General features: G+C 44.4%; 1 protein-coding gene across 1 annotated transcript; it reads left to right on the top strand.

The window, feature by feature from the left end:
* The first annotated feature begins 13,028 nt into the window (after positions 1-13,028).
* On the top strand, positions 13,029-14,238 carry LOC146650342 (trace amine-associated receptor 13c-like). Its single transcript, XM_085383651.1, has 2 exons — positions 13,029-13,292; positions 13,410-14,238. The coding sequence occupies exons 1-2, from the start codon at positions 13,123-13,125 to the stop codon at positions 14,236-14,238; spliced, it is 999 nt and encodes a 332-aa protein (XP_085239777.1). The 5' UTR covers positions 13,029-13,122.
* Positions 14,239-25,684: the final 11,446 nt, after the last annotated feature.

Genomic DNA, 25,684 nt, shown 5'->3' with positions numbered 1-25,684 from the left:
TTTTCTGGGGGTGGCTGTAGCTCAGGTGGCAGAGCAGGTCAGCCACTAATCAGAAGGTCGGTGGTTCGATCCCAGGCTGCATCCTGGCTGCATGCCAAATATCCTTGGGCAAGATACTAACCCCGTGTTTGCCTACTGGTGGTGGTCAGAGGGCCCGGTGGCACCTGTGTCCGGCAGCCTCGCCTCTGTCAGTGCACCCCAGGGCAGCTGTGGCTACAATGTAGCTTGCTATCGCCAGTGTGTGAATGTGTGCGTGAATGGGTGGATGACTGAATGTAGTGTAAAGCGCTTTGGGGTCCTATGGACTAGAAAAGCGCTATACAAATGCAGGCCATTTACCATATTTTGGAGCCCCAGCTGCCGGAATATTACTGCTTTTTTAGGATTTTTTTTTTTACAGTGTAGTTTTCTAAGGGGCCAAGGTCATAATGGTCAGAAGGAGCAAAGACAATGACCTGAGTTTTCTGTTCATTTAGATTTAGAAAATTTAGAGCCATCCGTGGCTTGATATCTTCTAGACAATCAAACAGTCCCTTCAGAGGATTCACCGATTTTCGTTTCAGTGGTAGGTAAATCTGAGAGTCATCTGCGTAGCAATCAAATGAAATACCATATTTTTTAATAATTAATCCCAACGGAAGCATATAAATTGAAAATAGGACTGGACCAAGGATAGAGCCCTGGAGGACACCCCAAAAAGGTGTGGTCCTTGGAGACAATGTGTCTCTGAATCTAAGAGAGAAAGTTCGATTAGATAAGTAGGATTTAAACCATTCCAAAGCAAGCCCTTTAATTCCAGCACATTGTTCCATTCGAGTGATAAGAATCCTGTGATCTACTGTGTCAAAAGCAGCACTGAGGTCTAATAATATTAAAACAGCTGAGTGGACCTGTTAACAGGTAATGCCTGATTTAGATTTTTATAAGAGCAGGCGAAGGGATCTGCTGTATTTGAATTGATTGTACAAGATCGGAGTTTGGGCACAGTAGATCTACCAGGCTACCCTGAAAAGGGAACCTCAAATAGGACAGGCATGTGTTCCGAAAAATTTACAGTATGTTACAGATTTCAGTGTCAAAGAGTGACAGGCTGTAAAAAAGTACAAAATCCAGGGTATGACAGCATTCGTGAGTTGGGCCTTTGACTGATTGAACAAGATTAAATGAGTCTATAAGGTTTAAAAAATCATTGGTAAGCAGAGTATTTAAGCAACAAATGTGAATTACTGAGCACAGAAACATCTGTGCTCTGTATGGCCTGGAATTCCAAATTCCAAATGGGAGATACCCCCTCAGCTGGTGGAGAATGACTGAGCTAAGAGCCTGTGGGACTTCCAGATACAGACGAAGAAAATCATGGTGGCTAACCAACCAGACATTGTCGTGGTGGACAAGCAGAAGAAGATGGCCATAGGAAGATGGAACACAAGAAGGTTGGGAACTAACAAGGACTCGAGAAGATGTGGAGGGTGAAGGTAAAAGTGGTCCCAGTGGTAATTGGAGACCTAGGTGCAGTGACTCCGAGCTAAGCAAGAAGCTCCAGCAGATCCCAGGACCAATACTGGAGATCTCTGTCCAAAAGAGCACAGTCTTAGGAACAGCTAAGATACTGTGCAGGACACTCAAGCTCCCAGGCCTCTGGTAGAGGACTGGAGTTTAAAGGACTGACCACCCACAGAGGCAAGAGGTGATTTTTTTGTATGTGTGTGTATACAGTATATAATAACAATTTAAAGCTGTTCTACAGCAATGGAAGCCTTGAAAACAGTTGCTCCAACTTTTCTGGACAACTTACTGCGGCGGGGTGTGTCTTAGGTGTGGTGGCTGCTGAGACACACCGGAGCTCCATCAGCTCATCAAGCCTCACCCGCAAGGTGCCGAAACCCAGGTGCTGGGATGGCGGAACCAGGACCGGACCAGCCAGTCGCCGGACCCAAGTGCTGGCCCAAATGGTTGCCGAGCTCATGGCCACACAGAGGGAGCAGTGTTTTGCCATCAGGTGGAACAGCTGCAGGACCGGATGCAGCTGATAGGGACTCTGGCAGCTTGGGACAGTTTCCTGGCCGACACCGCCGCCGGCCCCACCAGCATCCCTTAGCTACATAGGGGAGGGAGGCAACTCTTATGCTATTCTGGAGATCAGCACGCCAGAGGAACCTACCCTGGCCAAGTCAGAGATCTGCGCACTGTCTGGACCTGCTCATGCCGAGCCGGAGGTCTGCATACTGGAGGGATCTGCGGCAGGGGAAGCTGAGACACACCGGAGCAACAACAGCTCAACACACCTCCCCTGCATAAAAGAGTGTGCCAGGAACCTTAGGTTGTTGTTGTTGGGGTTTTTTTGTGTGGGGGGGGGACCCTGAAAAACTGCAGCTGTGTGCTGGAGAACACGGAATTATCCCTCTTAAAATGATTAAAATCACACAGGTGTTTCATGTCAGGTGCACATCATTAGTACATCGTTACTCAGCATTTTAAAGGAGCCTTGCCTATTTAAACCTCGGATTTATTTTAGTGTGCTCCTGACTGTTGGGGTTGTTTTGACCCAGGTTATTGTTGCCGTGTGGTGCTGTTACTCGCCACACCATGTGGGGGCATTGTTTGTACTCTGTGATGTCTGTGTTATGTAAGTTTCCAGGTGGAGGCTGACCATTGGTGGAAGAGGGAATGAGGCCAGCTACAAATTGGGACCTGACTGAGCCGGCAGCCCCTCCTCCTACTTCCTGTTTCCAGTGAGCTGCGCGTTTGGGGCCCTTCGTGCCGTGTGACAGAGCTAGGCTGCAGTAAAAACAGTTTAGAGAGTCGTTTATCTGGACATAGTAGCTGTAGGGGTGGGAAGTTGTTTCTTTTACAACCTTTTTCTCCTGTTTCGGGTAGGGAGACAGGTTAGAGGTTTGTATTTTCTTTTGGGGTTGACTCACTATAGTTAAGTTAGTTCTGATTCATTTCCAGTGTGTTTTGTTTGTTGTTTTGGCCATGCCCACCCTGACGCTCGCTACCTGTCAAGTTAATAAAACGACTAGTCATTGCAAAGCTGTGGCTGTGTGATTTACTTCTTTTTATTATTTTTCTTGTGTTGCACTCCAGCCCCCCAAGGCCAGTGTGTAACATAATTGGGGGCTCGTCCTTGCCCGTTTGTGTTTTGTGGGGTTCGTGTAAATGGTAAATGGACTGATTCTTATATAGTGCTTTTCTACTCTCCCGGAGTACTCAAAGCGCTCTATACAACATGCCTCATTCACTCATTCACACCCATTTCTAAACTCAAGTGAAACCTAAACTGCATTCATACTCCGATGAAGCATCGAAGGGCAACTTGGGGTTAGTATCTTGCCCTAGGATATTTGCCATGCAGACTGGGGATACCAAGGATCAAACCATCAACCTTCCGATCAGTAGCTGATCTGCTCTACCACCTGAGCCACAGCCACCCCGTGTAGGCGTGTGGTGTTTGTTGCTTTGTGTGTCTATTGTTTGGTGGCTGGTGTGTGTTGTTGGCCGCAAATGGAGTTTGATTTGGATAAGTTCGCTAAGACTCCTACCTTGCAGCAGTTGAACAGGTGTAGAAAGGAGGATTTGCTGCTTATTGCCGGCCGTTTTGATGTGCATGCTCCAGTGGTGGTGAAGAAGGACGAATTGCGGCGGCTGTGGCCTTGGGTGAGCGGGGCCTGTTGGCGGGTGTGGCGGTTGCCAGTGAGGCGGGCGAGGCTACTGTGGAGCCGCTAGCTCATTTACCTGTTTTTTCCACTACTCCTCCTGTAACCTCTTCTGCTGTAGCTCCTCCTATTCCTACGGTGGGGACGTCAGCTGAGGAGCTCCAGCTGATGCTCCGCATTAAGGAGGTGGAATTGAGTAATCACAAGTTGGAGGTGGAGGCGATGCACCTTCGGGTGAGAGCGCTAGAGCTAGAACGCCAGCCTCCGCCATGTAGCCCTACGCCTGCGCCACCCACACCTGGTCTCACCCAAGCTCCCCATCAAGATTCTGATGTGGGTAAGCACATTAAATTGGTGCCACCCTTTATTAAGTCTGAGGTGGATTCGTTCTTTGCTGCTTTTGAGCGTGTTGCTACTGCGTTGAAATGGCCGGAGGAGGTCTGGGCCTTGCTGCTGCAATGTTGGCTGGTGGGTAGGGCTCAGGAGGTTTGTGCTAGTCTCTTGGCAACTGAAAGTTTAGATTATGATGTTGTTAAGGCTGCTGTGTTGCGTGCTTTTGAGTTGGTGCCTGAAGCGTACCGTCAGAAACAATCTCCCCCGCTTTCAAGGCGTAGCCCTACAGTGGCGGGTGGGGACCGCAGATGTTTCTATTGTCATGAACTCGGTCACCTCATTACATTTTGTCCAGTGCGATGGACAAAGGATCGCAGACTAAAACCACATCCAGTACAGTGTTGTTCTACTGTGGACCGCCCTGGGCCAGTGCCAGATGGGGTTTTTCCGGTGGCGATAGATGAGGTGTTCAGACCTTTTGTCACTGTCTGGTGATGCAGCGGACCAGGTTCCAATCACCATTGACCAGGAATGTTATTTTAATCTCACTGTGTTATTATTCACCCGCACTGTCAGTATTCCATTATTACTTCATTAGTCTGCATCAGTTTATCATGTATCATGTACCATGTAATACAGCACCAGCATAGCCTGAGGCCCAACAGGTCCAAGTCATCTCAGGACACTTGGACCCACAATTTCACATTACTACACACGATACACACTTGTTTTTGTCTCAGATAGGTTGAGTGAAAACATCTGGAGTACAAGTCCGGGAAAGGGTTGTTATCTGATGAGTTCTGGGGGAATTCTATTGACGTCATAATGACTATAAAGCTTTCTGTCTTTGTGCAGACGGAGAAGAAGTCCGGCTCCTCCCACACTGTACTGTGTGTTTTAATAAAATAATCTGTGTTGACCCACTATGGACTTTTCAGTCGTATGTCTCTTCCTCAAAATCGAACCACGACACCATATTAAGGGATACGGGGGCCAAAGCATTCTGTAGCGCGGCGTGGAATTGTGCCTTTCTCTCAGCAGTCGTATTGTGGCTCTGATTTGTTGGTGTGGGGGATTAAGATGAGTATTTTGCGCATGCCGCTTCATACTGTTACCTTGACCTCGCCCTTTGTATCGGGCGCAGTGCGGGTGGAGGTGCAAGATCAGCTGCCAATTGAAGGCATTGATCTTAGTCTGGGAAACAACTTGGCTGGGGGAAAGGTGTTTCCGGCCACTCCTGAAGTCACTGAATGTCCTACTCTGGATATTTTTTGTCATACCTCTCCTGGACTTGGCGACTCCACAGTTTTCCCGGCATGTGTGGTTACACGTGCTTGGGCTCGTCTCCTTGGTGACATGGTGGTGCCATACTACTTACTAACACTGCACCTGTACCAAACCCATACACAGCATTATCAGCTATCACGTGTGACCAAAAGTGGTTCATGTGTATTGACCTGGCAAATGCATTCTTTTGTCTTCCACTGCATGAGTCACTCAGGGACATTTTCTCATTCACATACAGAGGTCAGCAATTCAGATACACACGTTTGCCACAAGGCTTTGCACTTTCTCCAGGCATTTTCAATCAGGTGCTCAAAGAGGCCCTGTCAACATGTAATTTGCCTGATGGATGTACATTAACCCTCCTGCCATCCTTTAAAAAACTCACACCCATCACCCTAGGGACCATTCTCAGCCACGCCATAAAAAGACCATATATCCATATTTTATTCCACTTTAAATTAGCCAACCTTGTAAAACTACTTCTCCCTGAAATATTCATGTAAAGTTTTAATTATATTTTCGTTGTTTTAACCCTTCAAATCCCAGTGTTATTACATGAGCGCCCTGTGTTATAAGCCCCAAAAACCAAAAAACGAAACTAAATATTTCCACAAAAAACCAGTTGAAGTAATATGTGATTGTCATTATAAGTAGGCCTTTAGATGGACCAAAGATTGGCACCAACATACATTTTGACCTGCCATTATTTTTTTTGCATTTTTTTTGCAATTTAAAAATTAAAACTTCAAGGCCCTGAGTCTTCATTGACATCCAAGAAAAGAAGAAAAAATAAAATCATATGATGATAATTTGGGGTTGAAAAATAGCGTTTATAATGGAAGTCAATGGGCAGAAAATGGTCCCCAGGGTGATGGGTGTGGGGATTTCTGCTGCTCAGCCATTTTAGGCTGATTTAAGGAATTCACACTGGAATATTAACATTGACAGGTAAAAACTATCCTGTGGCAAGTTTGGTTATATTCCACTGAACACAGTGGAAATGGCAGCCATTTAACACATAGCAGTGGCACAAAAAGGTCCCAAGAAGGCAGGAGGGTTAATACAGTATGTTGATGATCTTCTCATTGCAGCCCCGTCAGCAGCGGATTTTGCAGCAGCCTCGCTCGTTGTGTTGAATAGATTGGCAGAGGGTGGCTTCAAAGTGAGTAAAGAAAAGTTGCAGTTAGTTCGACCTGAGGTAACATTTTTGGCCAGGTAATCGCACACAAATCAGCGGGTTTGATGAACACACACACAGACCAAATTCTGACACATCCAAAACCGCGAACTGTGAGAGAAATGCTTTCTTTTCTTGGTTTGACAGGTTACAGCAGACAGTTCATTCCGGATTATGCAGGTAAAACTGCCCCTTTAAGGGGCCTAATGAAGCAAGTTGGCGTTCGAAATCTCAAAGCTGAGTTGCCTTGGACACCTGACACCGAAACTGGGAACTGGAGAAGGCCTTGGCTGACCCAGATGAGGTGAGTATCATAAAATGCAAAGCGCACTCACAAGGAACCAGCATGGTGGCAAAAGGAAACCAGAAAGCAGATGAAGCCGCAAAGGAGGCGGCAGGCTACAAAGGACGGAGACAAATGATACAGGTAACTGCAGAAGAGGAAGTGTCCACTAACATGACTGAGGAAGTCAAACAGGCTCAGGAGGAGGCATCCCCGTGTTAACAGCCAAAATGGCGAAACAGAAGGTGAATGAGGCCCACGGGCTTGCCCACGTGGGGGTAGCACAGATGGAGAGAAACTTGTGTCATTGGTGGCATCCTGAGTTGAGAGAAATCTCATCTCTCATATCTGAGACGTTCTTGGATGGTTCTGAGTCACATAATAGCCCTTCCCCGGAGGTAGACGGTGACAAATCTAAAGTTTTTAGTGTAGTATCAGAGGACTTGTGTTTGGCAGTGAACAGGGAGCAGCTTGTTGAGGCTCAACAGTCTGATGATACTTTGTCTGCCTGCCGATCTGCTGCCCAGCAGCAGGTGGCTGTACCTGGTCCTGCATCCTACCAATTTGACCGCGGGGTTCTGTTGCACAAGTGGACTCCGGTGTCTGGGTTAGAGGGTGATGTGGTCACTCAGATTGTGGTGCCGACGGAGTACCGATCCCAGGTTTTGAGTCTTGCCCATGAGCATCATCTGTCGGGCCACTTAGGGATTAGAAAAATGTATGACAGAGTGCTCCGCTATTTTTTTTGGCCAGGGCTTAAATCTGATGTGGCTCTTTATTGTCGGTCCTGTCATGTTTGTCAGGTGTCTGGCAAGCCCAATCAGGTCATCCCTCCTGCCCCTTTACATCCTATCCCTGCAATAGGTGAGCCCTTCGAACATGTCATAGCGGTCTGTGTAGGGCCCTTGCCGAAGACCAAGGCAGGTTACCAGTATGTACTTACCATAATGTGTGCGACCACACGGTTTCCAGAAGATATTCTACTGCGATCGCTCAGGGCAAAGGCCGTTGTGAAAGCACTAGTTCAGTTTTTTTCTACATTTGGGTTACCAAAATACATTCAAACCGACCAGGGATCTAATTTCCTGTTTAGGGTTTTTGCTCAAGTTATGTCTGAACTGTCTGTTAAGCACCGGGTGACTAGTGCTTATCACCCAGAAACTCAGGGGGCATTGGAGCGATTCCACCAGACTCTAAAGGCCATGTTGCGGAAGTACTGTGTTGAAACTGATTCAGAATGGGATGTGGGCCTGCCATTGTTGCTGTTTGCCATTCGAGAAGCCACACAAGAGTCCCTGGGTTTTAGCCCGGCGGAGTTGGTTTTTGGACACACTGTGCATGGACCCTTACGTCTGCTCCAGGAGAGGTGGCTTGCAGACCAGCCGAGACCCGCGCACAATATACTTGATTATGTGAGTTCGTTTAGGGAGAGGTTGCACGCTGCGTGTGAGTTGGCACGTAGCTCGCTTTCTAATGCCCAGAGCAATATGAAGGAGAGGTATGATAGGAAAACCCCCAAGCGCACCAACATGGGCTCCCCTGTTGTGACGGTGGGATCACCCTCCTACCAACCTGAGGTGGATGGGTTGCATGAGCACCAGGGACCAAGTTCTGGGGGACGCTTAGAGAATTCAAAAATCCTGGAGGATCTTGAGGCTCATTTGTTTTACTTGGATGAGCCCCTCAAGCAGGACATATATAGTCTGATTTGTGGCCATGCCATGCTTTTTAGTGACAAAAAGAGACTCAAACCACCGTGCTTGAGCATGATAAAGATGTTGGTGACCACAGGCCCATTAAGCAGCATGCCTACCGGGTCAACCCAGTAAAGCGGGCTGTTATGAAGAAGGAGGTGGAATACTTGCTGAAGAATGGTTTTGCAGTCCCTAGCTTAAGCCCCTGGAGTTCACCTACCCTTTTGGTGCCTAAATCTGACCAAACTCCACGCTTCTGTAATGACTACCGCAAAGTAAATGCCGTCACTAAACCAGACTCTTTTCCGCTCCCACGCATGGATGATTGCGTAGATAGGGTGGGTTCAGCCAGATTTGTCACAAAGTTGGATCTTTTGAAAGGTTATTGGCAGGTGCCCCTTTCACCACGGGCGGCTGAGATCTCTGCTTTTGTGACACCAGACCACTTCCTGCAATATACTGTGATGCCGTTTGGGTTAAGAAATGCTCCGGCCACGTTCCAAAGACCGATGAATATGGTGCTATTGGGTGTCCATGGCTGTGAGGTTTACTAAGATGATATTGTCGTTTATTCACCATGTCCATGGCCAGAGCACATGGACATGGTGCGGGAAGTTTTTGCCCGGTTGAAGGATGCCTGTTTGACAGTGAATCTTGCCAAGTGCGAGTTCGGCAAAGCTGTGGTTACCTATCTGGGGAAACAGGTGGGACAGGGGCAGGTACGCCCTCTCACGGCCAAAGTCCAGGCCATTTTGGATTTCCCAGTACCAACAACACGGTGTCAACTTCGCCGTTTTCTGGGTATGTGTGGCTACTACCGTGGGTTTTGCCACAGCGGTTACTCCCTTGACTGCGTTGACAAGTCCGTCACACCTCCTTTTGTGGAACTCTGACTGTCAGGAAGCATTTGACTCAGCCAAAGCCCTGTTGTGCTGTCCCCCAGTTTTAGGTGCCCCTGATTTTACTCGCGTGTTCAAGTTAGAGCTGGATGCCAGTGCTTAGGGTGCAGGTGCTGTACTTTTGCAGTACACCTACTGAGTACAACCCATGTTCCAATGTCCAGCCATCTGTTTGTGACCTCAAGCTGAAGTGCACTTGGGTTCTGCAGCAGGACAATGATCCAAAAAACACCATCTCTTAATGCCTTGAGAAAACAAACTGAAGACTTTGGAGTGGCACTAATAAAACCAAGGAGCTGGTGTTAGACTTCCGCAGGCACAAGCATCCTCCACTGCAAACACTGAACATCCAAGGTGGCTGTGGACAGCTACAGATACCTTGGTGTTTATCTAAACAATAAACTGGACTGGACTCATAACTCAGACGCCCTCTACAGCAAAGGGCAGAGCAGGCTGTGCCTGCTGCAGAGACTCAGGTCTTTTGGAGTGAAGGGCTCACTCCTGAAGACCTTCTGTAGTGTTTTCAACGAGGATGTTGGTGACACCGAGTTAAACCACAAATGAAGACCCTGGAGTTTAGTTGCAGCTTGTTTAATTGTCTCCATGAACATGTGGTGAAAACTGAAATGACAGAAAATAAACTCCATCTCAAGAGGCAGAAGCACGTTTACATCAATAAAGTGCATTACTCTCACTAAAACATTCATGTTAGCAAAATATACATTAATATCCAAAGCTATCTATATGAACTGTCATATAAAGTAACTTACGGCGTTCCAGCCTGATAATTCGGAGTAGATGGCATTTGATTACATCTCCATACTGCCTTTAGCATGAGGAGCCTGTTTCTCAGCAAAACTGAGTGCTTGACCAAAACCGGAAGTGCTTGACCGGAACCGGAAGTGCCCCGCCAGAACAGGAAATACATTTTAGCGATATTTTCCTTTTAAACAAAACGTATGTAAAGCATGAATTATTCATTTTAACAACACATATTAATTTTTTAATGGCAAATCTTTTTAGAATTATTTATTTCAAACTTATGAACCTATTTATTCAGAGAAATGCCTTAAGGGCAACACACCTTCTATAACTCTGTGGTGGCCTCAGCCATGTTTTATGGTGTAGTCTGCTGGGGCAGCAACATCTCTGCCAGGGACAGGAAGAGACTGAACAGGCTGATCCACAGGGCCAGCTCTGTTCTAGGATGCCCTCTGGACCCATTGGAGGTAGTGAGTGACAGGAGAATGGCGTCATCCCTGTTGGACGACATCTCCCACCCCATGCAGGAGACTCTGACAGCACTGAGCAACTCCTTCAGTGGCAGGCTGCGGCACCCACGGTGTGGGACGGAGAGATTTCACAGGTTTCCCCCATGGTGTCAGACTCCACAACAAAGACTTTTGCAGCTGATCAAACACACACAAACCCACACATGTGCAATAAGACTAAGTGCAATACTCTTTTTATGACAAAGTTGTATTTTAACTCAGTTGTATATAGGATTTGTATTCTATTTTTATCCTATTGTATATATTATTTGATTTGATTTGATTCTATTGCATACAGTATTTTATTTTATTCTATTCTATTCTGCAAAGTTGTGTACAGTATCTTTCTTTATATTCTTATTGTATTCCAGTGTTCTCTAATTTTTGCTATATAACTTTGCACTGTCCATTTTCTGCTGTGACAAAACAAAATTCCCACGTGTGGGACTAATAAAGGTTATCTTATCTTATCTTATCTTATTTTACCTTATCGTATCTTCTCTTCTCAAACAGATCCACAGAGGATGCCATCGCCCACGTCCTACACACCACTCTCAGCCACGTGGACAAGAAACAGGGTAACTATGTGCGAATGCTGTTTGTTGATTACAGTTCAGCGTTTAACACAATAGTGCCCTGCAGACTGTTCACAAAGCTCAGGGATCTGGGACTTAACAGCCGTCTGTGTGCATGGGTGTTGGACTTCCTCACTGGCAGAACTCAGGTGGTGAGGGTGGGCAGGTGCTTCTCCAACAGCATCACCATCAACACAGGAGCACCTCAGGGATGTGTCCTCTCGCCACTGCTCTACTCCCTCTACACTTCAGACTGTGTGGCCACCCATGGCTCCAGCACCATTGTGAAGTTTGCTGACGACACAGTGGTGTTGGGTGCCATCTCCAACAACGATGAGGCGGCCTACATGGATGAAGTGAAGAATCTGGCATCGTGGTGCCAGGACAACCACCTCCAGCTGAACGTCAGCAAGACCAAGGAGCTGGTGGTGGACTTCAGAAGGGGTCAGCACAGAGACTACAAGCCCATTATCATCAATGGAGCTCCAGTGGAGAGGGTGCAGTCCTTCAAATATCTTGGTGTCCACATCTCCTCAGACCTGACATGGGCTGCCCACATTCTGGTCCAGACCAAAAAGGCTAGGCAGCGCCTGTATCACCTACGACAACTGAGGAAGTTCAGGGTCTCTCCAAAGATCCTCAGGATTTTCTATACAGGCGCTGTGGAGAGCATCCTCACACAGAACATGACATCGTGGTTTGGGAACAGCTGTGTGAAGGACCAAAAAGCTCTCCAGAGAGTGATCCGTACAGCAGAGCGCTGCTGCAGGATTGCTCTCCCCCCGCTTCAGGACACCTACACCAGGAGATGCCGGACTAGAGCAGCGCAGATACTGAAGGACCCGTCCCATCCTGGCAACAAACTGTTCCAACTTCTGCAATCTGGTAGAAGGTTCCACATCTTCCGGGCAAGGACAGAGAGACTCAAGAGGAGCTTCTATCCCCAAGCCATCCGTGCCCTAAACACACACACCCGCCCTCTCACATCATCTATAATTGACTGAGACAGGACTCTTCCAGACACTCTAAACCCAGACACAATGTACATTTCAAATTCCTTTAAATTTAAATATGTTTATATTGTCTATCCTGTAAAATAGTCAGATGTCTATTCATATTAATGTACAGAATTCACCTGCTTGCTGCTACTACTGCACATTCACCCAGTGTATATACTATATGTATATATATATATATATATATACATATTTTTGCACATGTCGAGGAGCGTGTCAGGCTACATTTCACTGTGTGTTATACTTGTATAACTATGCATGTGACAAATAAAGAACCTTGAACCTTGAACCTCTTAAAACCCTCCAATGTGGCTGAATTACAACAATTCTGCAAAGATGGGTGGGCCAAAATTCCTCCAACACGCTTGATTGGAATTTGATTTTTTGCCCCCTAATAATAAAGCCCTTCATTATGAAACTTCATTTTGTTTTCTTGTGTAATCTTTGTCTTATATTTTAATTTGTTTGATGATCTGAAACATTTGGGTGTGACAAATATACCAAAAAAAAAGGAATTCAGGAAGGAGGCAAACAATTTTTTAACACCTTTGTCCATTACAGATACTAAAATTGGTCTGTGAACCCTTATGGAGCAAATGTACATAGGGCTCAATATGAGATGAGATGAGATGGCCTTTATTTGTCAGTTGCAGATCTTTTTCCCACAACCAAGATGACAGACCTTGCCGACCGTACATACAATACACAAACATCACACTGGGGAGACAGGTCAGGCCAGGTAGCGAGGAAAAAAAACATGGAAATGTGTAACACAGAAGGATAATACAGGAATGCACAGATATCAACACACCATAGCACAATAAACACAGACAGCAACATGGGAAATATGTGGAAGGAGGGACCTTTTTTAATGAAGAGAACATGGGAGGAGTAAAAGAACAAGATAAACCTAATCAGCTCACCTCCTGTGATGATGATGGAGGGAGTTGAATTCTGCTTTCCACATCTGCTCAACTCCTCTTGCAGAAAGGCTCTGCATCCTGTCTCAGTTTCCACGCTCATTTACATGATAATATCTTCTATCTCTGTGCTCACTGCAACTCTTAACCTGCTGGTCATCATCTCCATCTCCCACTTCAAGTAGCCACATATTTTGTAAAGTTAAAAGATTAATAGCTTATTTTAAGGAAAAACTTAAAAAAAAAAAATAACAACTATGAATTTATGCTGCAAGTAACAAGTTCTTTTTTTCTCTAGGCAGCTCCATAATCCCACCAACTTCCTCCTCCTCTCTCTGGCTGTCTCCGATTTCTTTGTGGGTCTCTATTTGCTCTTTTACATAATGTTTATAGACGGCTGCTGGTATTTTGGTGACTTCATGTGTATTCTGTATTATGTTATTGGCACAATTAACACCTCTTCCTCAATAGGAACCATGGTACTGATATCAGTTGACCGTTATGTGGCCATTTGTGATCCTCTGCATTATCCCACCAAAGTCACTGCAAAAAGAGTTCAGATCTGTGTTTCACTGTGTTGGAGCTTTTCTGCCCTTGCTGGTAGTTTCCTCTTAAAGGACAACTTGAAACAGCAAAGCAGGTTTAATTCTTGTGTGGGAGAGTGTGTTGTCCATATTAACTTTATTGAATATGTTGCAGATCTTGCTTTGAACTTCCTACTTCCTATTACTGTCATTATAGTTCTGTATTTGAGAATATTTGTAGTGGTTGTGTCTCAGGTTCGGGCCATGCGGACTCATACTGCAGGTGTCACATACCAGTGTTCAAGGAAGGGAAATCCAAAGAAATCAGAGATGAAAGCAGCCAGGACTCTTGGTATTGTTGTAATTGCATTCTTGTCATGCGCCTTACCATTTTATTGTGTCACACTCACAGGCCAGAATGCCTTCCTCAACGGATCATCTTCTGCATTTGTTTTATGTCTTTTCTATTTTAATTCGTGCCTCAACCCTATCGTCTATGCCTTATTCTACCCCTGGTTTAGAAAATCTATTAAGCTTATTGTTACATTTCAAATACTGAAGTCTGGCTCCAGGAATGCCAACATAGTCAAAGTGACAGAATAGTGACTAAAACGAGGTCTCTACTGTTTTAGCAGCAGTTTACGAGTAAGTCAGCCCAAACAAGCAGTGTTATATTTTCAGATTGCAACATTGCTCACATATCCGTGTCGTAACTAAACCAAGAAACAAAATAAAGTAAAAATGTGTTTGCCCATAAATGCCTCTTTACTATTGCCCTCATCACTACCCTGAAATCAACCCCTTGTGCTTTGAATCAGGGAACAGTAGATAATGTGTTCAAACAGAAATTCTTAATTATTACAGCCTTCACTGTTTCCTTGAATTCACTTTACATTACTTTTTTAAATTCTTTTTTTCTGTAAAACCAAACCAAAGAAATACTGAACAAATTTCATTCATTGAGTTTAATGTTCATAACTGTGTGAGTTAGGCCTAACTTTCTGCAGATCCAAAGCAATAGGAATCATTTTGAATCACTGTAGTATTGTAGTACTTGTAGTGAAAATTAGCAGTCAGGTAATATATAAAGTAAGGCTCTTTCAAATGTTTTTAATATTATAAAAACATCTATTTTAATGCAAACTATGATGTATGAACAGAGGAAACAGAAGTTCAAAGTGGGTTATTTCTGAATTTGTGACACCATCACAAGACCAAAATACAAAGAATAACCAAAACAAAAGAGGTCTGGATTAGGCAGTCTGGAAATATCCTTTAGGCTGCTGGGTGGGGGATTCCCATCACCCACTAAGCATATTTCATACACTATCTGTGTTTCTATACACTACCTTGTCAGGTGATGTGAGGTAGAGAGAAGCAGAAGTCTTGTCATCACAATTGCAAGTGAGTAAACTTTCAGTTGTGAAGTTGTGAAACCATCTAGCTTTATGGTCAGAGTGCTAAAACAAAGCTTTTCCTATTTTCAAATAATTAAGAATTAAAGTATTATTCCATAGCCAAGGTAAATGAAAATATTAGTTTGAACAATATGTTAAAAATTAGTTTCAGTAGTAAAAATGTTTTCTGTGCTTATACATGATCCAGTTTCAACTTCGGTAGATTAGTGGGTGACTGCAGAAATGCGAGAAGATAAGAACTCAGCTACAAAACCATCATTATACGTGACTAGGGATGGGTATTGATAAGATTTTCAAGATTCTGATTCCATTTTCGATTCTGTTTAACGATTCCATTCTTTATCGATTCTTTTTAAGAAAGGAGAACACTAAGGTCGATTAGCTTAGAACTTTTGAAGGCAAACCATTTCTCACTCACTATCGATAACTCCACAGTTTTCCCTTCTCCTCAGGTAAAGAGCCTTGGTGTCATCCTAGACAGTTCACTTTCCTATAAATCTCACATCAATAACCTCACCCGTTCTGCCTACTTCCATCTACGTAACATTAACAGATTGCTTCCTTCTCTTTCCACCCAGTCTACGTCCATTCTTGTACATAGTCTTGTTACCTCCCGTATTGACTACTGCAATTCTCTTCTGCATGGTCTCCCCCAAAAATCCCTCCATAAGCTTCAACTGGTTCAGAACTCTGCTGCTCGCATTATCACCAGAACCCCTGTTCTTCAGGAACTTCACTGGCTCCCTGTGAAATTCCGGATAATTTTCAAACTTTCTCTGCTCACCTTCAAGGCCATTCATAACCTCGCTCCTTCTTACCTTTCTGACCTGTTAACCACCACTTGTTCTGCCCGTTCACTTCGTTCCTCTTCTTCTGTCCAGCTTACTGTACCCTCCTTCCGCCTCACCACCATGGGAAGCAGAGCTTTCAGCTGCTCTGCTCCCAGGCTGTGGAATTCCCTGCCCCCTGAAATAAGAAATATTGGTTCTCTCCCCCAGTTTAAATCCCAACTCAAAACTCATCTGTTCAAATCTGCATATTCACTGTGAATCCACTGTTTGTTCATTTTATCTTGTGCTTTTATTTTATTGTTCTTATTCTGCCATTGTTTTACTAAGTGTTTTATCCTATTGTAAAGTGTCCTTGGGTGACATGAAAGGCGCTCATAAATAAAATTTATTATTATTATTATTATTATTATTATTATTATTAATAACTTTGTTTTATATCTTCTCTTTGAACAAGATAGAAATTTAGGAGTAACATGGCCTTACAAACCCAACACTGAGATCTTAAGTGATCCACAGCCTACGGCTCTTCAATGGGGTGTCACAGGGTCCCCGGGGAAAAAAATTGTAAATGTAAAATAATAAAATAAATATTCTTCTGTAGCAATAACAAAGTATAACATAAATTATTCTGTAGCAATTACACAAGAATATCCAGTAATGTCCCTGCCTACAATTAAACACATTCACTTACCGAAAATCATCTGCTGTGGCAAATGGGTGCAAGCCTTTGACCACAAAGTTAGTCACTGCTCGGTGACATTCGTTTATCCTGGTCTGAAAGGAGACGCTACCGGTAGACTGCAGCGAGAACTGCCAGCATCTGAACCAGACTCTTCCTTGGTTTTCTTGGTGTTTAGGGTGAGGTTATTGTAGTTACACCATTCTGACAGTTGCTGGACCTCATCCCTGTAGGCGGTGTCATCATTGTTGGTGATGAGCCCCATCAGAGTGGTGTCGTCTGCAAACTTGATGATGATGTTGCAGGGGTGCGTAGGGGTGCAGTCACTGGTGTAGATAGTGTATAATAGTGGACTCAGCACACATCCCTGTGGTAAGCCAGTGCTGAGTGACAGGGTGGATGATCGCTGGTTGCCAACCTTGACTGATTGTGAACGGTCTGTGAGGAAGTTTTTGATCCATGCACATGTGGAGGGGGGGAAGTCCAAGTTTACCAGCTTGTCTATAAGAATGTCTGGGATGATAGTATTGAAGGCCGAGCTGAAATCAACGAAGAGCATCCTTACTGATTGTTGGGAAGCATTTAAGTAACAAAGTGTTGCAGGTTACCTTTGTGGTGGCCATCTTGTTTTCCCAGTAAAGAGGAAGCCTGCCTCAATTGCAGCTCTTTTATAGGCCAGTCTGTATTAAGAAGGTGTGTCTTTAGAGTATTTAAAGGGAGTAGGAAATGGATGAGGGGCCATTTTGAAAAGTTGCTGTCTGCATGTGTATGATGTTGGCAAGAGATAATAAAACAATTACTTTAATTAAGATAGAGTGAAGTCTGATGTTTCCCTCACCGCCCCTCACTGTGTAACACTGATGTCCCAGGATTCTCCAGGTGATGAAGAGCGGAGTGGACAGCAGTGGAAATTGCATCCTCTGTGGACCTATTTGCCTTGTAGGCAAACTGGTGGGGGTCGAAGCTGGGTGGGAGGCTGTCCTTTATGTGTTTTAGGACCAGCTTCTCAAAGCACTTTACAACCGCTGGAGTCAGTGCGATGGGTCTGTAGTCACTGAGGCTACTGATGGTGGTGGACTTGGGGACTGGGACTATTGTTGATGATTTCAGGCAGTGAGGGACAGAGGCATGTGTCAGGGAGAGGTTGAATAGTCTGGTGAACACAGGAGCCAGCTGGTCGGCACAGGCTTTGAGCCCTCTACCAGGTATTCCAGCAGCTTTCCTCTGATTTACTGCTCTGAACACATTGCGGACCTGATGTTGTTGGAGGCTAAATGTGTGGGGGCTGTGCTCAGAGGACACTGTGGGCAGGGTGGTGTGCATGGTGGGGGTGACTGCAGTTTTCTCGAAGCGGGCAAAAAAAGTGGTTAAGTTCCTCCGCTAACGAGATGTCCATATTATCTATATTTGTCCCATTGGCTTTGTAATTGGTGATGTGTTTCAGGCCCTCCCATACCTTCCTGGAGTTGTTATCAGAGAGGTGATCTGAGAGCTTGTTTGAATAGTCCAGTTTTTGCTGCTCTGATGCCTTTTTTAAGGTCTGCTCTTGCTCTGCTGTACATGTCCTGGTCCCCCCTGTATGCAGAGTTGCGTGTCTTTAACAGTGCCTGAACCTTGCTTGTCATCCAGGGTTTACGGTTGGGGTAGAACCGGACCCGCTTTTCCGTGGTGACAGTGTCCATGCAGTGTTTGATGTAACCCAGCACTGCGGTTGTGTGAGTCTTGATCTCCTGGAAGCTCAGTAGCACAGCTCTCTGTGTGATGTCTGCTGTGCTGAAGATGATCTCTGATCCTCCTGAAGACTCTCTCCTGGCCTCAGCTCCCATCTTGTGGACGATCTCAGCCACTCCTTCTCGTCATGGCACCTCACGACATCTACAGATTAAAAATAACACTCCTCTTGCCACACGGCTTTCACCATGTGTCAACTCCCCAATGAGACATGCACAAGAATGTTGCACAGTCTCCCTAAAACAATCTCCAGGGTTTCCCACTTGGAGCAGCCATACTCCAACCTGTAACTCTGTGTAAAAACATTAATCAGCAGTCACATGTTAAACTTGTTTAACTCCCAGCTCCACCTGGAGCCTGTAAGCTGGAAAACAAATCTGTTAAATCAAACTTCACATTTGCAACCAACTATAGATCATAAGGGTAATAAAGTATTCAGCATAACAGACAAGTATCATGTGCAGGTTTTCTCCAATCATTAAATCACTATTATTGCCATAATTTGTCCCAAATCATGAATCATCCCAATTTATTCCACAATTTAATCTGTGACTTTCCTTAAACAATGTCACTCCACCCATTTCATCACTATGAGCTCAATAGTGGCCAGCTAATGAGCCCATATTCAACTATTTCATAAACACTGCATCTCTTATTTGTTTCCTCATGTCACTTGTCTGTTTTCTGCTGAATCCTCTACATGCACTCTTAGAAAAAACAAACATTAGGAACACACATGGATCGTCCTGGTGGGCAGGTGTCGGCCATCCACATTCCAGAGGTGCCGTAAAAGGCCATAAAATTAAGCCTGCTGTAAAAGGAATGACACTGGTTTCAACACAGTATAACAGCATCACCAACTCAAAACCTGTAAACACAGTTTTCTTCACACATAAACCCAGAAATTCTGTAGTAGAAAAACATTAACTAGTTACTGCTCCTGTAAAAAGAAACACATAAATTCATCCACCCTTTCGTTCTGTCTAGGTGGAGGTTAACCTTGAGTCGTGGTCAAGTCTTATCAGCTTTTACCAGTCGGTTTTTCCTCTTTCACTCATTCATTCATACATTCATTCTTTCTTTCTTTGCTGATAGTGGAAACCTATCGTCGCATTTAGTTTCCACTTTCAGCAAAATGACGTCATTTCAAAAGAAAAAGAAGAACTTTAGATTGGATTACTTCGCTGAATCCTTTTTAGGCAGGGACTCTCATTTTCTAATTGTCCCAGATAAGTGGCTTTCTCCTGAGCCCATTTTAATGTGGAGAAACTCACTTGCAACAATTTTCTCGACGACGTGTAGCGCTTTAATTCCCGACGTGCAGATCTGCTTAAAGAAAAGAAATTCACAAACAGAAATCAGTGCACTGTTCAAAAATAAAAATAAAATGAAAAATAAAAGATAAAACTGTAAAACAAAAGTAAATAAAAATACAGAAGCCCGGTCTTAGGACTTGTTGCAGTATATTCTTTCTCTTATACGTGAGAAAACACCAAATCTAAAACTTGGTGCCATGGTAAAACTTTCGCCATACTTCAGAAACAAAAACAAAACAAAACAAAAAATCTGCCAGTTTCACTCATTTAAACTCTGTGGAACATGATAGCAGGATTCTGTTCACCCTGCTGTCATGTTCCCCAAAATAATACTAATTCAGTCGTCTATGTATCAGTTCTCAACCCACTCAATAAACCAGACAGGATGATGGTAACAGTATTGCCTACTTAAAATTGTGTTTGATCTTCATTACGTGTGTGTGTGTGTGTGTTAGTCGGGTTAATACATTTTCTGTTTTTATGTATCCTTTCATGTACCTTCCCCCTTTTTTCTGAAACAAAACTCCGCTCACTCCAAATTTTGTTTCAGAAACATCCAAATGAAGAACTCTGTCATAGTCAGGCACAGCTAAACCCCAAATGCTTGCAGGTTACCATAGGCAACCACACTGTGTGTTGTTAACCCCTTCTACAAATACCCTCTTTTAATATGTAACACTTTGTGTATGATTTTTTTTTTTTTATTATCTCTGGTGCATATTATCTACATGTGTGTGTTGTCACCTTTCCATTTTTCTAACAGTACACTTGCATACCTCAGTGCTTGTCTTCCTCCCCCTTTTGTGGTGGTCTGGACACTGTGTCAATCCTCCACTTCCAGGCAGTCGCTTGTCTCCCTGGATTCCTTAACCCAATTTGATTCCCCACACTAAAACAGCAGCCTCAGCCCTCTTCTGCTCCTTTTCTTCTCTCCCACTTTTCAGTCCAATGGCAGTCAGTTTTCTTCAGCTTTGTCCCGTGTCTCTCTTTGTCCCACTGTCTCTTTCATTGCCATCTCACTCCAAACATGGCAAATGTCAAACTCAGACAGTCTTCTCAAAAGTCCTTCACACTTTGCAGCTTGCTGGAAACGCATCTCCATCCATCCAATCTAGATGGTGGTTCTTCTCTTTCTGATGCCGTTTGCCCACAGCGCTGCTGGACCTCTCTGCTCAGAACTCTGGTATTGTCTCTTGGACTTCTGTCCACTGTTGATGTTCCTGCTCGTGCTTCTGAAACTGCACTCGGCGTCTTCAGGGAGAGATTAGCTTCCTTGGAGCTTGCTTGCTCAGGATGAGGACGGGAAGCTGCAAAACAATTCAGCCAAAAATTCTGGCTGGGTGTTTCTATTTTTTCTAATGATTTCAACCTATAATTTTCTTCCGACTGCTGCCCGTGGAGAATTGATCCAGGTCCGTTCCCCACCTGTAAACGACAGACTGAGAGACTTTCATTATTCATTCTTTGTAAATGGTAAATGGCCTGCTTTTGTATAGCGCTTTTCTAGTCCCTAAGGACCCCAAAGCGCTTTACACTACATTCAGTCATTCACCCATTCACACACTGGTGATGGCAGCTACATTGTAGCCACAGCTGCCCTGGGGCGCACTGACAGAGGCGAGGCTGCCAGACACAGGCGCCACCGGGCCCTCTGACCACCACCAGTAGGTAAACATGGGGTTAGTATCTTGCCCAAGGATATTTTGCAGGCAGCCAGGAGGCAGCCTGGGATCGAACCACCGACCTTCTGATTAGTGGCTGACCTGCTCTGCCACCTGAGCTACAGCCATCAAGGAATGCACACACACTCACAGGCTGGTCACTCGCCCCCACCTTTTCTTTCTCTCACACACACGCACATTTTACTCTTCATTCGTTCCACCTGTGAACCCGCCCCCTCGAGGCTGGCTCACACACACTTCATGCTTCTCGCAGTCCCATTCAAACTTTCTGCGAGACACTTCTGCTTATTCTGGACAACGCCCTAAGCGGCACACAGAGCGGGTGCCGTCCGCTCTTGTGCACCTCACAAATTATTCAAACTGCACCACGGACTCGATACCGCGGTTTCTCTTCCCCTAAAAAATATAAAACCAAATTCAACCCCCCAATTGACTTCACAGCTTCCAACGACTCGTGACACGGCCTTCTGCCGCGATTTCTGCACACCACAAACACACACTTTTAGACACGAATTCTTTTTGTTACTTTAATTGACTCCCGTACTTCCGACTAGACGCCGACTCTAACGGCGCTTTCACACACACACACACGCAATCTACACACACTGCAGTCAGTGGGCTGAGCCAAGCAGTCGTACTCTCACTACGAACGAACTTGCCCCCACTCTCATGCATGTTATCAACCGCGACTAGGATCCAACACCTAGCTTTAGTTATTTAGGGCGCCCTCAGTGCCCAGGTTACCAACCTGGCAAATCCCAAGGACGCGTCCGACCAAGGGTGGAGTTGCCAAACTCGGAGCACACACGGCCCTCAGCCGGCGACAAGGCCTTAAACCCCGCTTTCTAACTAATAGTAACACACGTTTCCTGCTTTAATGCACGGGGACGGTTCACAACACCGCCACTTTTTTCCTAATAACTAAGACGGATCACACACCGCCGCGGATGAAACACCGATTCTATTAATCCGTAACAAACGTCTCCTGCTTTAACGCACCGAGATGTTCTTACGAGGCGCTAAACATCAACCTGAGTTCTTAGCAAAAGTCTCTTGCTTTAGTCGCTCACAGTACGCTAAACATCAACTTGGAGTTCTTACAAAAGTCTCTTGCTTTAACGCACTGAGACGGACGCTAGCCGCCTTTTTTTCTACTGAGTGAATTTACACTGGGATACGTTCAACTTAGCGAACAGATAATTTAGGCTTTAAACAATATGCACAGTTCGAAAATAAACAGGTCGTGCTTACCTTTTAATCATGTGAGCTAGCTCTCTGTTCGCCTCGTTTCACGATCTCAGCTCTGCCAATTCATCCTCTCTGTGCCTCGAGCGAATCCCGGGTTTCACGGCACCAAAACTGTTAAGAAATCAGTTTTACCCCGGTTCTTTTTATTCCTCGAGCATCCAGAGATGGCACCGGACTCAGTAGTCATTTTCACAAAACTTTATTCATCTTTACTCATCTTTTACTCATCTTTACGCATCTTCATTTATCCTCATTTAAGCATGCATCTTTGTCAGGGAATAAACAATTATCAAACACTCAGGTGAAGAAATGACACTCAGACACTTTGACAGTTAACGTGCACGGGTGAACTCAGAGAGACTCACGTCCCACACAGATCTTACATCTTTATTTATACTCATTGTACATGGTGAAACACAGATAAAACAGGAACTTAGCTGCACGCCCTTCACTCGTGAGTGGAGAACATGCAGTTCCTGGAACTTAATCTAACAATAACAGCTGGTTTTCACAACTCATTGTGGTTAATGCTTTGTACGCTATCTATGGCAAACCTTCTGTTGCTATTAGAGATGGCACGATACCACTTTTTTATGTCCGATACCGATACCGATATCATAAATTTGGATATCTGCCGATACCGATATGAATCCGATATAGTGTTTTTTAAATCAACAAAACTGTTTTTTTAAATATCTTGCTGCATTTTGTATAAGTTCATACTCAAGTTTAAAACAACAACTACACTAAAGCTATTCTGTTATACCTGTATGCAAAAAAAAAATATTTCATAGTTCAGCAATACTGATCAATCTAATAAACTTAAACCTACACCATCCTCCCTATTCTGGTATTTTAAAGAGTACTTAGCGTAAATATTAAGCAACCTAACTAATAGGGTTCCAACTCCCAGCAACAACAAAAATAAATAAATAAAAAATAGGGAACCCCCCCTCACGCGCCACCTCATGATGCTTAATCGACGTAATCAATCTTAATTTGATGCAGTGTGAAAAAAAAAGCTCAGAAATCAATTATTTTTCAAGAAATATTAAATAGATTCAACATCTTTCTTCAACAAAATTGCAGACTGCACAGATGGCACCTTCCCAAAGGAAAATGTACTATAGCTTACTAGGGTATATTAGACTTAACAGTTACTATATACAGTAATTGACTTCTATACATTTTACATCAGATTAAAACTTTGGGTGTAAGATTCAGATAATTATTTAATAACAGCCAGACATTTTAAATGAGAATAAGAAAGAAAAGTATGTCTTTGTGCCCCCTTTTCCCTGTTAATGCCCTATCGGCCCCCCTGGCTAAACTTTGCTAGATCCGCCCCTGCACAGTTACAGCCGTCAGCTGTAGAAAAAGATCCTGGTGTAGAAAGTAATATTAAATAAATTCTAACAACAGCTGATCAAGCTTAAACGTGCTGCTGTTGTTCAGCCGCTGGTTTCCTCTTTCTGGTGCAAAGTGGGCCAAAAACAAACAAGAGAGACGGACTCGCGACAGAAAAGCCGATCAGCTGATCATTAAGCAGTTTCATGATTGAAGTAGCAGCAAGAAGAGGCAGTCGCTTGTTAAGCTTAACGCAGGAATGCTTTACAAACATTCAGAGATGGACTTACACACTTGCTTTACTTCTCTCGGGATAACTTTGTCGGAGATGAAATGCCAGGTTGCTAGCGAAGCTCCACATGCTATCCAGACCACCGACAGGTCCCGCATGCCACAGCCGCTCTATCACGTGATGCATACTGCTCCGAGTGCTAACGTTCTGAGGTGAGTTACGGCGTGTTGCAAGTTTTGTGAGGTGCTTTCGTGATATTTAATGGATCGGATTACATTTTTTATTTTTCTCCGATATCCGATCCAGTAATTTAGGTCAGTATCGGACCGATACCGATACGTAATATCGGATCGGTCCATCTCTAGTTGCTATGTGCTGATAACTAGAATATGCTTAAAGAAACTGACAGAAAAACAACTGCTATATATGTGCCGGCAGTCAGGGAGTGTGCTCTCATGATAATTAAGTTTTGCACATTCCTCTGACTGCTACAAGCATAAGGGAAATTTAAACATAATACACTCATATTTATTTCGCTGAAGGCATATATTCATAAAAGATAAAAATACTGTAACGATCTTCTAGAAGGGAAGACTTGCCAGGCCGGTGCCCCTTTGCAAAATCTTCACTCCTTTGTCTGTGAAACACAGTTTTGTAGGGGCGACCCTATCATAAAACCCCCCCACAGTGTGCTGCAAACTCTGTCTGTGTCTATGTGCACGAGCACATGAATGCCTATGAGAGCGCACATGAGTGAGTGTGCGTGTGGATGTGTGTGCGTGACAGTTAAAACACTGTGGGTGTAGGTGACTCCCTAGAGGTCATAAAAAACCCATCTCCCTTCCAGACCACAGTTATCCAGGTCAAATGTTGAGACCCCCACCCAAACATTCTCTGGGGAATTTCCACTCAGCATTAACTCCTCTCTGTTTTACTTTCACAGTTCAATTGGGGAGGGTCTCCTATACTCTACTCCTAAGTTCATGACACAATCAGGCCTTTATTACATTGAGGGCAGTGTCAGTGTCTCTACAATAATTCTAGATTCTATGTTAACACATTTCTAAACTCTAAATCAGCTAAACATTTCTACAAGTCTCCCTTTTTTATCTGCCCTAAAGCAGATAAAACTAAACTAAATCCCTCACCATAATGTTTTCATACTGTGACTCCCCATTTCCCAAAAGTGGCATCATGGTGTCGGCCTTTGTATCAGATTCTCCCACAGCACGATTGATGAGTCTTACAAGCAAAGCTCTGATACAAGGCACACAACAACACCCACATGTCACTAATACTGCAATAATACTGCATCCAAGATGGCGGCGCGTGAACAACGCGAGGCTCAGTGTCTCTCCAGAATCTGCTATTTAGCGGTTTTTTATCTACTTTTAACCGGATTATTCGTCCAGAATTGCTGTGCGTTGCTGACCTACAGCAGACAAGAGCTTCTGGACATCTGGACTCACAACTCCAACAGTTTTATCGCCGATCTCCGACTCATCCCAGAGATCTCCAGAACACCGGAGGCTGCCCACTCTCCCCGGCCGGGCGGAAGTGCACGCAGACGGCGCCGAGATCGTAAACAAAGGCGAGGTAGGCGCG

Source organism: Rhamphochromis longiceps, linkage group LG16 (assembly GCF_057381845.1).
Source record: "Rhamphochromis longiceps isolate RC_006_pf linkage group LG16, R_longiceps_female_GT1.1, whole genome shotgun sequence".
Classification (NCBI taxonomy): Eukaryota; Metazoa; Chordata; class Actinopteri; order Cichliformes; family Cichlidae; genus Rhamphochromis; species Rhamphochromis longiceps.
This window is presented reverse-complemented; position numbering and strand designations above follow the sequence as displayed.